The 13,843-nt window shown below is 40.6% G+C and overlaps 1 protein-coding gene and 1 long non-coding RNA gene across 6 annotated transcripts in view; one reads left to right on the top strand and one right to left on the bottom strand.

Annotated features, from left to right (window-relative positions):
• Positions 1 to 13,843, top strand: part of LOC118161942 — a 73,080-nt gene that overhangs the window by 32,887 nt on the left and 26,350 nt on the right. The gene's annotated exons all lie outside the window — the stretch shown is intronic.
• NQO2 (N-ribosyldihydronicotinamide:quinone reductase 2) overlaps positions 6,787 to 13,843 on the bottom strand; it is a 17,578-nt gene continuing 10,521 nt past the window's right edge. For all 3 annotated transcript variants that reach the window (XM_035317729.1, XM_035317731.1, XM_035317730.1), the window contains exons 4-7: positions 13,392 to 13,522; positions 11,444 to 11,557; positions 9,020 to 9,121; positions 6,787 to 7,849 (exon numbers count right to left, since the gene is read on the bottom strand). In XM_035317729.1, coding sequence (XP_035173620.1) covers positions 7,676 to 7,849; positions 9,020 to 9,121; positions 11,444 to 11,557; positions 13,392 to 13,522 — 521 coding nt within the window. In that variant the 3' untranslated portion in view covers positions 6,787 to 7,675. The remainder of the gene's footprint in view (positions 7,850 to 9,019; positions 9,122 to 11,443; positions 11,558 to 13,391; positions 13,523 to 13,843) is intronic.

Here is a 13,843-nt window from a genome sequence, read left to right as displayed (position 1 = left end):
AGTTGTGAGGGCCGATCACCCCTACTGGAACTGGGAGGCTCAGGACAGCTGTGCTGCATTGACAAGCTAAGTTCATTGTTGTTTGGACGCAGATGCTTCGTGTCTGTCCACGTTGCGAAGCACTGTAAGGAAGGCATTACTAAACCTGCAGTCCAGTGAATCTGGGATGTTCGTCGGTTAAAGAAAGCAAAGTAAATCCAGACATGGTGTCTCTCATAGCCATGTGAAGGTTTTGGTCTTCTGTTGCCATCCCAGACATTACAAATTATTTTGGACAGCCTTTTGCTTCTGGGGTTCTTTGTTGCTATTTTTTTTTTTCCTTCTTCTGAGCTTTGCATTACGTGGCTGAAGACAGGAAGTAAGATGGCTAAATTTGTAACAGTTGTGTGGTTAAAAACATTTCAGTCTCATTCAGTTGTGATTTACCAACAAGCGTGAGGTAAAAAAAAAAAAGACAGAAATTAACATTTATTGGTTAAATAAACCAATAAATGTTAATTTATTATTTATGTTAATTTAAAACCAACTCAGTGTTGCCAGTTACGACATCCCTTCTTGAAATTAATAGGGAAAATAATTGATCCAAAAATGCACTCTGAGTTTACGTAGAAATCTCTTAATTCTGATGGAGAAGAAAGGAAGGTTATCCTGATGTGGATGATAAGGTCAACACTGTTTTAATGCTTTTCACAATAATGCCTTTACATGTGCAGAAATATTTAGTTTTGGTATTAATGAAAATAAAAAGCTACCTAATAGGTTTATTTTGCTTTATTACAAATAAATGTTTCAGCGAAAATCTACCTTTTAATCTAAAGCTAAAGCATTATCTGGTCAGATTGATCCCACTGCAGTCCAACAGCTGCCAAGATACTCTGTTCTACGGATGATTTTACGGAGAGGAGCCATGACTTTTAGGTAGTTTTGACCCGCCGATTCAACAAAACTTCTATTATACTTTCCTGAAGCCATAGAGGGCAGAGGAGGGAGAACCTGCAGCACTGTGTGACCAACAGTGTTGACACAGGAGAGCATGACTGCAGAGTGCAGTGCCTCAGGGGACTTGGGAGCCACCACTGGTTGTGGCTGACTGCAGCCACAATTTTCTATTGCGGATAAGTTCAGAAGATCTACTGAGGTCCTCCCTCAATGCTGAGCTGTGGCCTAACAATAGAAATATGAGGGTGGAAGTGTAGAGTGTAGTAAGAGGAATTACCTTCCTCTTGACTTCATAATAAGTTCCAGTGAAGACAACACCTTTGCTGTGCACATTCCTCTGGAGTAAGTTGCATGTGCAAGTGCGGCAGTTCTCGGTGACAGCCTGTTGCTGGCTAGTCCTTGTTTTCTTCTCTATGTCAGTTATTAACAAAATGCTTTCCAATTTCATCAAGGGCAGTTGGTAATTCAGAAACAGCTATGAGGTACTTTGGCTGCACGGTCCCAGAGAAAAAGCTGGTTTCCTCCCTCCTTATGGAGTTTTTCAAAGAGATCAGAATTCCTGTGGATTCAAACAACATTACACAACTCCTGCTGAATCTGGATGAGTTTAAACATGTCTTAGGATGGATGGAAATACCTGCTCATGAAAAATTATTTCACTAAATTGTACTGCTGAGAGATATAAGCACTTTACTAGTATTTGTAATTACTATTTTTTTAAATGTCAGTCTGCACCAAGTACTGTGACACCTTTATAAGGCATTTCCTTGGTGTATTGTTCTATGGAGAATGTTTCCATAAATACACAAACACCAGTAGATGAAGGTGGAAGCAATAACACAATTACAGGAAAAGATATATTCAGGACTTGCTTGTGAAATGATCAACTACTGCCACTATATTAAAGGACCCAAAATGAAACTTCTGAAATGAGAGGGTACTGCTCTGGACTGAGCGTTCTTCTTGTTCAAATATTTGTAGGCAAGGGTTCTTTTAGACATTTTGACTTGAGTTTTGGAACTAAGGCTGGGATAGCTCTCAGCTGATCTTTGTAGTAACGCACCTAATTTAAAAGGAAGCACCGCGAATCTTGGAGATTTGTTTTTGTATTGCTACTGTAAATGTTTTCATCTCTTTAAAATGATAAGACAATACGTGGCACTAAAACTTAAGAGTACCATAAGCTTTAGTTTTTTGTATCCCTTCTGTGGTGTGTAAGCTCTTTAGGCGTGGAATATCTATTAGTATAGTAGGAGTCTAGTTAAGGGAAAAAAAAAGGTATGAATTATGCTTGACACTTTTTACTGTCTGTTCCTCTCTTCAGCGCAGCCATTTTTCAATTTATGTATAGTGAAGTATTTTCCTCTGTGAGCAGAGAACTAACCTCTAGTGAGATTGTTCCAGGAATCGAGTATTTAAACCAAAGAGGGAGTTGTCTACACCAGATTTTAAATATAAGGTTTTTGAAACCAGTCTTAAAAGCAACATAGGGCATCTTGGTTTCTCTAGGCTACGAGGCTTCTCGACCATATAGATCAGATGGGGATCTCTTAGTTCATGTTTTTTCCAAAGTTGCAAACGTGTTTCACCTGCTGTTTCAGAACATCAGATAAAGAAATGCTACTATGATTTTCAGAACAAATCATCAGGGAAAAAGATCAGACCATTGCCTGAAAGGGTGTGCAAGGGGAGGCTCAGCTGCAACAGCAACAACAAAACAGACCAACTGGAACAGGAAAGCGTGTTGCCCTTACATTCTTCTCCCTAGCCTGAAACAGCGATAAAGTTGCTCACCTACGTCTAGCCTTATTCTGATGAAATCAATGCAGCTTTGACAGGTGTACGTGTGGCTTTTAGTGCAATGTGGTTTAGCAGAGCAGTAATTGTTTAGATCAAAATGGCTGTGATGTTTCCAGTACTACTAAGAAACTAATACTGTCACTTCCTTTCTCTTTCCTTATTAACCACAGATCACTCTCTATTGCTTTTCTGTGTGTTAAAATCCTCCCTTGAGTGTTGAAAGGGACTGTTGTTTGACAGGCACGTGCCCCAGCGTGTCAGCACAGTGACACTTGGCTCGGCCCCAGCTATTGAGCACAGTTGGCCGGCTTCCAAATCACCTGGAAAAAGAGACCTTCAGGAAGTATGGCTTAGCCTGGTAGGTGTCCACGTGCTAGACACAGCTCACAGTTCCGATTGCCTCTTCTCAGAACAGATACAGAAGAGATAGATGTGAAATTAAAAGATATTGACAGGAATTATGTGGCCCAGCGAACAGTTTCTGTATGAGAAAAGACTACACAGACGAGGATGACTGAGATGACTGCAGAGAGTTACAGCTGAATAGTTGTTCTTGGTTTATTTCCATGCCCAATTGCATATCCCTTACTATGATGGCTTTTAAATTGGAATGGTGTTCCTGAAGAGTTCACTTCATGAGGCGTTAAAGCATGTGGAGAATGATGATCCAGCTGATACCGTCTACTTGCATTTTCAAGAGGCTTTTGACAAAGTTTCATATCAGAATTTTTGAGGGAAACTAAGCAGGTAAGGTTAAGAGAGAAGAATGGAGTGTGGACAGATGTTTGAAAGATAGCACAGAGGACAACGGTAGATAGTTCTCAGAATAGGGGGAGGTTTCAAGTGAGGTTCTGCAGGGATCCGAGCTGTTGAAAATAAGTGACCTGGAAAAGGATATGAGCACTGAGGTTGAGAAAGTTTGCTCATGATAGAAATTACTTGGAGGACAGAATCACAGAATCATCTAGGTTGGAAGGGACCTCCAAGATCACTGAGTCCAACCTCTGACCTAACACTAACAAGTCCTCCACTAAACCACATCACTAAGTTCTACATCAAAACGTCTTTTAAAGACCTCCAGGGATGGTGACTCAACCACTTCCCTGGGCAGCCCATTCCAATGCCTAATACGGGGACAAGGAAAGCAGATTGTGAAGAGTTGTGGGAAAAATTGTTGAGTGACTGGGCAATGAAACAAGAAGTGAAAATTGAGTTATATAAAGGAGTGGATATGAAGAAAAAAAGTTACCCTGAACTGATGTGTAAAATAATGGTCCCTGAGTTGACCATTATGACTGTCAGCCAAGATCTGGGGTTATAACAAATGAAATCATTAGCTCAGCAGCAGTCAGAAAAGTAAATCATACATCAGAGCTTATTAGGAGAGGAGCAGAGAAAGTCATACGAATGCAAGAGTCACACTGTGGGCTCTGCTTCTGGTCCACTCTCCTCCATAAAGGGACAGTGAGATGGGAAGAGTTCAGAAGAGAAGAAAAAGGATCACCAAGACCAATGCCTTCTCCTTTAAGAATAACTGAGCTTTTTCCCACGGCCTGGGAAAAAGATTATTTAGGAGGGGAAGTGATGCATGTCTACTACTACTAAAATAAGTGTCATCTGGATGAATGAACGGGACTGAGCATTTATTGTTGACTGGGAGGAATCAAATGAAGCTACTGGCAACCAGGTTCTTCACCCTCCTCAGTCTCCCCCTAGCTCCAAAGCTTCATGCGAGGAAAAAGCTGACCTGCTGAACTTTGAAGAGCATTGACTGCTTAAAATTGGCATAAATCCACGAGAAGACTGAACCAAATATAGAGAAGAGATCTGCTGGGGCTGGTAAATGTGGAGAAAACGTACATAGCTCAGGAAATCCCCTAAACTAAATATAGTTGGAGGCTGGGACAGCATTCAGGGGAAGTGCTTGCTCTTCCTGGCCCATTAACCACCGTGGAGAAAACACTCGGGTTCGGAGAATCCTTGTTCAGACCTAGCGTGGCCAGCCTTGTAGGCTTACATTACATACAGCCGGTACAATGTGGGCACTTAATACTGCCACCTGTGTGAGGGGGCTGGCGCGCATGTGCCACGTGGTATCCAGAAGTGTATCCTCATCGTATACGTTAATCTGAGATTCTTTATCTAACAGTTGAGCCCACTAAGCACTGCAGTTGATCCAATACAGTAACATCTTGTTTGGTGTTGCAACTTCTGCTTTCGTATCCATTTCCTTCTTTCTCAAATATTCTGGTAACCGAATGCAGTAAAGATAAGGATGATTCCTTGCCTATACAACTTTGCTATTTGCTACCTAGAATCATCTGGGTCAGAAGAGGCCTTCAGGATCATCAAGTCAAACTGCTAACGTGACCTACGGAGTCCCATCACCAAACCAGGACCCTCAGAAGTTTCAAGCTGGTGTTTATTTTCTCAAAAGCTTTATTTCCTTCATGGGTGTAATTAAGGAAGGATTTAGGAAGCTGCAGGTATTCAGAGTCTCAAATTAGGTTTTACTGTTAAAATGAAAGATATTATCTGCTGGTCTTGATTGCTTTGATGGAGACGCCTCCTGGTGTGCTGTGTAACACCTCCGTTCCACCTTCTTCCAAGTCTCTGATGTGAACTCCTCTGCAGGAAATAATACATACGGGATATGCTGGGAAATGCTGATACAGTTTCGCTAGTTGTCTTTAGGAAATAACACTAAGTATTCCACTGACCATGAATAATATTTTGGTCTCTCCACGTTTTTAGAAAATAAGATTTTACTCTTGTGTTAACTAGTCAGGTCCCTCTGACATTGTGAAAAGCAAGAGGGAAATGGACCGTGTGGCACTGTGAGTCATTATTTCCCCCCGAGCGTTCTTTCCTATGGAGTTAGTGTCTTCACAGAGCAGATGTTTTGACCTGAGAGGTCTTTGTGGTTGGATTTTGTGCTTGGCAGTAAATTGTAAATGGGATTTTTTTTTTTTTTTTTTTTTTACATGTGTTGTAGATTCTTTACTACCAAACAGTAACCAAAAAAAAATTATTTTTATTTTAAGAGTCTTTTCAGATATTGTGGATATACGTGATTTCACTAGCTCAGTTGTCAGCCAAAGGGCTGGATCAGATGTTTCTCGTTAGTGATAGAGAGTGGAAGAATTTCCAGGTAAGCTGAGATTGTTTTTGATGCCAAGTACTCATCTGTCTTCTGGCAAGGAAAATCCTGTGAGTATAAAATGCAGAAAATCATAAAATTTGGTTCTACAAACCTGAAGATACTCTGAGGAATGTGGATCATTTTGTTCATCTTCCAACGAACTGCTCCCCTCCAAAGCAACTAGTTATATATGATCAGACTTATTTTTCTATGCCTTTGACTGTATTTTCTTTTGGACAGGGTTTTATTTGTCTTTCAGTCCCTCTTTAGCTAACTTGAAGTCGATTTCGTTATGTCTTTTAGGCAAGAACATGCTTTCCCTACAACTTGTGCAGATAATATTTTCTATTTTATTCCGCTTCACTTTCATATACAAGAGTCACTGAACCAAGGCAAAATTCTTGCTTGGGTAATGTAAGGACTGTGAGTCACACACACTGAAGCAGACACTTGCAACTGCTTCCCAGTCCAGCAGCCCTTCACCTCATACAGTGACAAACAGGAACACGTCTCTTTCCCTGCTGTAGCAATTCCCAGTCTGCAGTGTTAGATAACTCTGCCCCTTCCCAGCCTGGGCTTGGCATGTTTATTGCTCACAGTCCTTAAAGAAATGTAAGGGTGTGGCATAACAAGGCTGCAACATGCACGCTCTGTATGCGGAGGGCCGAGTGTCATTTCACAGTGACTCAGACTGTTTCTCATTCAGGCTACGTTCCTTTAATATCAAAGTGCAAAGTCAGCTGTTAGATAAGTTTATCAAAGCGAGAAATTACGTAGCTAAGCAAGAAACCCACTCTGCCATATGTACAAGTTTACTGCTCTCAAGGACCAAATTATTCCACTAAATTTCAAGGTAAGATTCCCAGATATCAAGAAACAAAAATTTATTTATTTATTATTATTGTATGTCTTGGCCCATACATAGACAGTGCTCCTGCAGTTTTTTGGGAAGGCTTTCTGCCTCTCCAACTGACAGGTACATCTTATACTCATGGTGCAGGGGATGCATCAAGCTGACCAGACCTGAATAGCAATGCTGGCTGGTGTGCAAGGGCAGGGAATAGATATAATTCCCTTTTGTGTCTACTTAGAGTAATAAAAATAGTCAGTTCCCTTTGATTTTAGGAAACTGCTTACTTTACAAGTGGAAGCTATGCTGTAAAGAAAGGCAATACATGTTTGTACTACTGTGGAATATTTTTATTTGCTCCTTTCCTTTTCTGGCACGTCTTGGCTTTAATATATTTGTAAGTACATGGAAAAAGCAAAGCTGCCAAGAAGGCTTTCCAGTTGTCTAAGTCACTGTGCAACTGTACATCATTTTGCATTATTCACAATTTGGCTTCATGGCTCAAAGGCACAAGTGTAGATCTCCCGTTTAAAAGAACAGGTTTGTCCATAAGGAGGTTGAGCGTAGGCAGTACATTCCCTGGCCAATTAAAAAAAAAAATGTGGCTGTTGGTACAAGAGTGTTAAACTTGGCAATGCGCTTTACTGTTTCATTAGCAACAGTGGTATAATCTGCAATTAAATATCGCTTGTGTTTCCAACCGCTTGCAGGCAGGATGTCACTGTTTATATGAGCAAGGATAATTCTTCGCAAAGAGTTGTGCACTCATCATTGAAGAGAATCCCTCAGGAAATAAAGATAAATTCTTTATTGTCAGCTAAGCTGCCAGCTGTATTACTCAAGATACCTACGGTGCATATGAATTAAGAGGTCAGCATTCAGATATTGGGATAAAGCACCAAAAAGAATGGAAACATTCTTTTCTGTAGACTTGCGTCTGAATGCTACTTGAAATACCACTCAGGAGAGCAGTTTATGGGTTCTTCCTTCCAAAGAGTCTTCAAACGCTGGGCCCAAGCAGTCAGCATCTCCTTCCTTTTTTCCTCAGAGACATATTCTGGAGCAAAGCAGATGTGAGGCTCAAGGACTTTGACACCACAAAAGTGCATAATGCCATGCTAGATCCAAAGCAAACAGAAAAATGCCTCAGTTAGCTTTTCACTTTCAATTTGAGCATGTGCAGTGTTCAGTTCTGAAACTTCCTCTGACCTGATATGGCAGGTTTTCTAATTCTGTGTGTTTATCAGGAGAAGCGAAACAAATTGCACAAGTTCATTGTTTGCCTTGGCAGTTTATATTGAAGGCTAGGCATTATGCAGAATGACATACCACACACTGAAAAATAAGGACAGCTTAATTTATTCTGCTCTGTGGAATTTATTTTTAAGTGCTATTAAACCCATAGAACTGTTCTCTTCAGCTGCCATGTTCTATTAAATTTACAAAGATCAGAGTCAGCCTGAAGTTCATTACGTTGCTTGAATCTCCATGGATTGTTCAGGGTTGCAGCACATTTCTCATCTCCTTTTAAGTATTTTTTTAACCTTTTTCCTCCAGCATAGCCACACAATTCTGAATGAGCATTTGTGCCTTTGAAATCAGCTCAACTTGCCATTTTCCCTCCCTGTGTTTCTGAATTTGCAGCAGCATATAGCATTCTTTGTTACGCTGACCTGCAAGCTGTGCAGCTAGGTATTGTCACAAGGGCACGCAGCAGCTAGTAATCAAAAGGGTTTGGAGACCAGGGAATTTCCAGTAAAATTAAAACACATCCATTGTACTATATCAAACACTACTTCTTGCAATTTGCCTTACCACTTAAATTCCTGAAAGCACTTCTTCCACCTCTGACAAGAGAGTAGCAATAAGAAAAGACATGCTAATTGTTGTATGCTGATTGTTAATGCCAGGATAATGTGCGAGTGCCCTCCTGTCCTGCATCCTACATGAATCAGGCAGCGACGGGGAAAAGAAACCCTGTGTGCCAGGGCTAAAGGAAATCCTATTACACTAGAGAAATTAAGACAACAGACATAAGCTTTCTCTAGACTTCAGTCTGGAGAAAGAGGCACAAAACAAATTTAAAAGTCTGTGGACTCTTAAAGAAGTCTCGGGATTTTAGGGGCCAATGATAATGTACGGACGCTTGTAACTGACTAATTATTTTTAATTTTAGAACTAACTATGAATATATTTTATATCAAATAAACATCAATACAATTGCTAAAATAAATTAAATAATAAAAATCCATGCAAACCAGTAACAACCAAATATTCATGTGCTCTACCTGCATGGGCCACAGGAGATAGCGAATATCACCATTGATACCTCCTTTTGCGTACATCTCTTTGCTTCCTCCAGTGGTGAAAGAAAACAGGGCTAATTTATTCTAGAATTAAAAACAACAACAACAAAAAATGCTTAAGAAGACTGTTTGAATAGTTTAAGAGAGATTCACAGGAAGCTGGACAGCATCAGTTTCTGCAGGAGGTTTCCCCTTCCCCAGACCTTGAGTTTAGCAGCGGCTCCGAGTCACAGACTGAAGGCATGCACCTAAACAACAGACTGCATGCCAGGGCTTTGGGCAGAGGCTGATTAAAAAGAAAAGGAATTACATGTACAGACACCCATGTATGAAGCAGAGCTGACCCTTGTTCTCTCCTATGAAATGTTTGGAAAACTCTGGCTGGAGAGCACTTCATTCCAGAGGATATCTTTATTCCCCACTTTCCTGAATGCAGAAATTGTGTGCTACAATCCCCATTCAGATCTGGGCTTGCTTCTCACTTTTAAAATATTCAGGTGTTCTAAAACCATGTGTTTCTTCTGATTCTGTAACTCTGGGACTGGCCATGGGCTGGTGCTCAGCTCTTCTGTCTTAGCTCCCGTAATTAAAATACCTTTTTTTTTTGGGTGGTATGACAGTGCCTTGCTTCTAATCAGTAAGCAGCTATGATGGTTGGGGATTGCTCCTGTTAATCTCAGTGAGGCAGCTATTTCTGAAATTTAAACCAAATGAAACGTTTGCAAGATCAGAAATTATATAGATTACAGAGAATATAAATATGAAGCTAATATTGGTTATTTCTGGATGTAGCGGTTGTTACCAAGTAAGATCCATCAGACAGCGGGTAGAAGCTCTTCAGAGGTATTCCTAATGTCATGGAGAATTGAAAAGTTGGGAATTCTCATCTAGAGATACTGATCTTGCCTAATTTATAAGCTACAGAGAAGAATAGTCTGAAAGGAGACAGCTGGGACAGAGGCCCAGAATTTCCTACACTGGGTATTGCAGGTTTCTGATTAAGTTTTATAGTTTAATTCCAACCTTTGGCATCTAATCCCAGAACACGAATCTTTGTCATCTTTTCTAGTATGCTGCTTGTTACAGATTCACGCAGTTCTGCGGTGGTGAAAAGAATGGCAGGTTACAGTTTTAGAAAGTTAATCGATTTATACTGTTTTCAAAATGCGTGCTCTTCCAGTGTACCATGATACACCTACCAAATTATAAAGCCCATTTTGCAGACCAAATAAAAACCTCTAAGAGATGGCTTAAATCTTTTGGAACCACTGTGTCCTCATTATAGTACTACATTTCAGCTAGTTTTAACAAGCCAGGGGCTTACTCAGCACATTACTAAAGCTTTATTATTGAGAGCTGCCAGAATGGTCACTTCATCAAATTAGGATCATTTTCCAGTTACTTTCTGACAGCTGAGCCATGTTCCTTATCTATATGTGTTCTCCATATCCTAACCATGAACACAACAGCTTAAACCTTTACCTCAAAAATTAACCATAAAGGATTTGATATTAAAAAACACTTTTTCCTAGACTTGCCATGGATGCAAAGTTTCTACCTCACGATTTGTTCATGTACTCTCCTGTTTATGCGTGTTAAGATATTTTAGCTACAGAACTGTCATTACAGAACTGTAAGAAGAGTGATAAGGTTGACCTAAACCCATGGCTTTTCTTAGTTTGTGTAGAATAAGCAAGAACTGATTGAAAATAAGAGTCTGTCTGTCACCAATACTTAAGTCAAACTTGCCCCACAAGCTTCACTGAAGTATTTTTATTTTGAAGATGAAGTTTCTGTTGATGCATGATGTTGATGGATGATGTTAATCATCCATCTACTCTGGAATACTGTAGTGTATAGAGGCACTAGCTGTCTGTTTGGAAACATGTTGACCTGCTACATCCCCACTGGTCGGAACTAGTGCATTTAGCCCTAGGTAATAATCAAGCACAACTGCTTCAGGATGCATGACGCTTCCCTTTTTCCCCCTCAGCTATACACTGTTTCATTTTATTAATGTCTCCCTTTTGCAACATTTTGCAGAGAACTCATATCTGGAAAGTGTTTTGGAGAAAGCTGAGGGAATCAGTCCTTGTAATAGACTAGAAAGAAGTTTTTGTACCTTCTTGTGCTACCATTAGAGCAATTGTTGTGTGCTGCTCAGGATACATTTGGATTGATAAGAAGTTCAACTTCCAAGACCTGAATTAATGCAAGTCTAATACTGAAGGCCAGAATAAGCCAGAGTTTTCAAGAAAATAAATCATTCCTTCACAGAAAAAGCTATGGTCTACTTTCAGGAGAGCTGAAAGCGACAGCTTTATACAAACATAATGGAAAAGAAAGACCACTACTGAAGTGCACTGCAAAAATCTTGGTCTTAATAAAACACGTTCAGAAACATACCTTCAGCAAACCGGAATCATAACAGTTTGGGAATTCGTGAGCAAATCCTTGGACCAAGACTCTGTCCATCCAGCCCTTCATGATTGCTGGCATGCTGAACCAGTACAAGGGAAACTAAACAAAAAGGAAATTACCTTGTTAACACAGAGAATCTAGGGCATCCTAAGGCCTGGTCTATAGGCAGTGTCCTGTTCTCTTAATCTGTTCAGATCTTGTACATGCCTTCTTCCAGGAAGGAGAGGCAGTAACTGTGCTTGGCAAAAATAACTGAAGTGCTCTCTGTTTGTAGTAGTCTCAGGTACCTAGCAAACCAGCTACAGTGCATCAACACCATGGTGAATGGGAGGGCTTCCACACAAGTGAAAGCTGGAAAACGATAAGGCAGGAAGGTGTCACTTAATTCAGTCTTAAGCCTATACAGAATTGTGTCTACGGTTGTTGAAATGCAAAAGGAACGTATAAGCTAATGGTTAAAGCTGCCAAAATGGCCACAGAGAGCCCTGCTATCAGGACTGACATCTGGTGATCAGTTCTGATCTAGCAGTCCTCAGACAAGTGCTGTAGTATCTGACATGACAACCCCTACTGAGAAGAAAGCCTCCTCTCTAACGGTAGGGCTCTGTTCCACTGATCCTCCAGTTAGCCCATGGGTCTACAGCCTCAAATTATCATGTCTTATTTGCATTACCTTGAATGCTCAATGGACTCCTATTCTAGGCTGAATTGCTCTTCTGAAACCTTTGTACATTTTGCAGTATAAAAGAAAAAAAAATCTGTTAGAAGCTTATGTGCATATGGCTTAATTCAAGATGGAAACTGCGTGGAAATGCCCAGTCACCATGATCTTTGGAAGTGGTGAGCTTAGGCTGTAGTAAATTTTAAATTACTTTGCGGTATCTTTAAGAGGCTTTTTCCCTTTCCCTTTCCTTTTTCCTTCCCTTTCTTTCCAATTTTTATTTATTTATTTATTTATTTCTGCACCAGAACACACTCAACTCCCCATAGTATTTTAAGGACAGAAAGTAGAAAGCAACCACTTCCTGCCGGGGATGTTTTAGTAATCTCAGAAGCAATATTGTGAAAATTATGACAGCGTATGTTGAAATGCTTGCTTGAGATACAGTCACATCCTAGGTTTCCTCTAGAATGAGACAGCGGAATATATATAGGCTGTGCCTAAGGCCAACAGTCTGAGGGTGAATATGGTCAGATTATTTTTTTGTTTTTATTACACAGGGCCTCCCAGCCCTCAGCTCTCTGGAGGACAGTACATTGTGTACTTTATCCTTGCTATTGACTGCATTTGCACGAGTAGGGACATGTTTCACCCTTTACACTGCTGATCCCAGTATTTCATTTAGGAGCTACTCTGCACCCAAGCATCTGTCTCACGCAGGGAACATTGTTTCCACGTTGTGGGGCTAGTATTGCTTTCTGTGATATCCCTGTGCCCTGTGCACACCAAAGACATAACCGGCGCAGAGTAGAGCAGAGGTGAGGTGTAATGATCATTTATCAAGTCCAGACAGTGCTTCTGCAACCCAGCAATGGAAGAGGGCAGCACAGCTGGGAAAGTTAGAATTCCCCAGGCCTGCTGGCTGCTCCCAGCTGATCGCCCAGAAATGAAGCCATGCCCTGCTTCCTGCTGGCCTGCCTGATAGCCATGGTCATATACCTCTTTGTGCATCCAGATACTGAGTTTGGCCTAGGACTGGTGAGTTACTGCATTTGCTGCGATAGCTTCTCAGGTAATTGTACTACTGATCTTGAAATTGCTATGCTGGGTAAAAACTATTCTATGTAGCTGGCTGAGCTACCACCTGTTTTTACTCTGGCTAAATTCAATGTTCCTAATGAAACCTGTAATCTTTTCACTTACTGCTGCATTTGGTTTCTTCAAGCCTGTACATTACAAATGAAGTCTTTTAATACAATTTAAAATGATGACCTGAAAAATCAGCAAGTCTGCTTCCTGCACCTTCTTTTGCTCTTCAATCAAATCGTCGGACAAACCTCCTCTCTTGTAAGCTTCCCAGGTCTCCACTCCGTAATTGAACTCATCTGAGTTGTGCAAGCAATCTGTGGATAGAAGGACATGGTCATTGCTTTCTCCATTCCTAGCCCTGTAGCCGAGTAAGTATTAAGTACAGGTTGTGATCTACAGTTCTAAATAGAGTTACTGCTTTCTGGTTTTTTCCCATGTTTTCCTTTCCTTTCCTTTCCTTTCCTTTCCTTTCCTTTCCTTTCCTTTCCTTTCCTTTCCTTTCCTTTCCTTTCCTTTCCTTTCCTTTCCTTTCCTTTCCTTTCCTTTCCTTTCCTTTCCTTTCCTTTCCTTTCCTTTCCTTTCCTTTCCTTTCCTTTCCTTTCCTTTCCTTTCCTTTCCTTTCCTTTCCTTTCCTT

The sequence above is a fragment of the Oxyura jamaicensis genome, chromosome 2 (genome assembly GCF_011077185.1).
Source record: "Oxyura jamaicensis isolate SHBP4307 breed ruddy duck chromosome 2, BPBGC_Ojam_1.0, whole genome shotgun sequence".
NCBI lineage: Eukaryota > Metazoa > Chordata > Aves > Anseriformes > Anatidae > Oxyura > Oxyura jamaicensis.
Note: the sequence above shows the minus strand (reverse complement) of the source record. Positions and strands in the feature narration are given on the sequence as shown.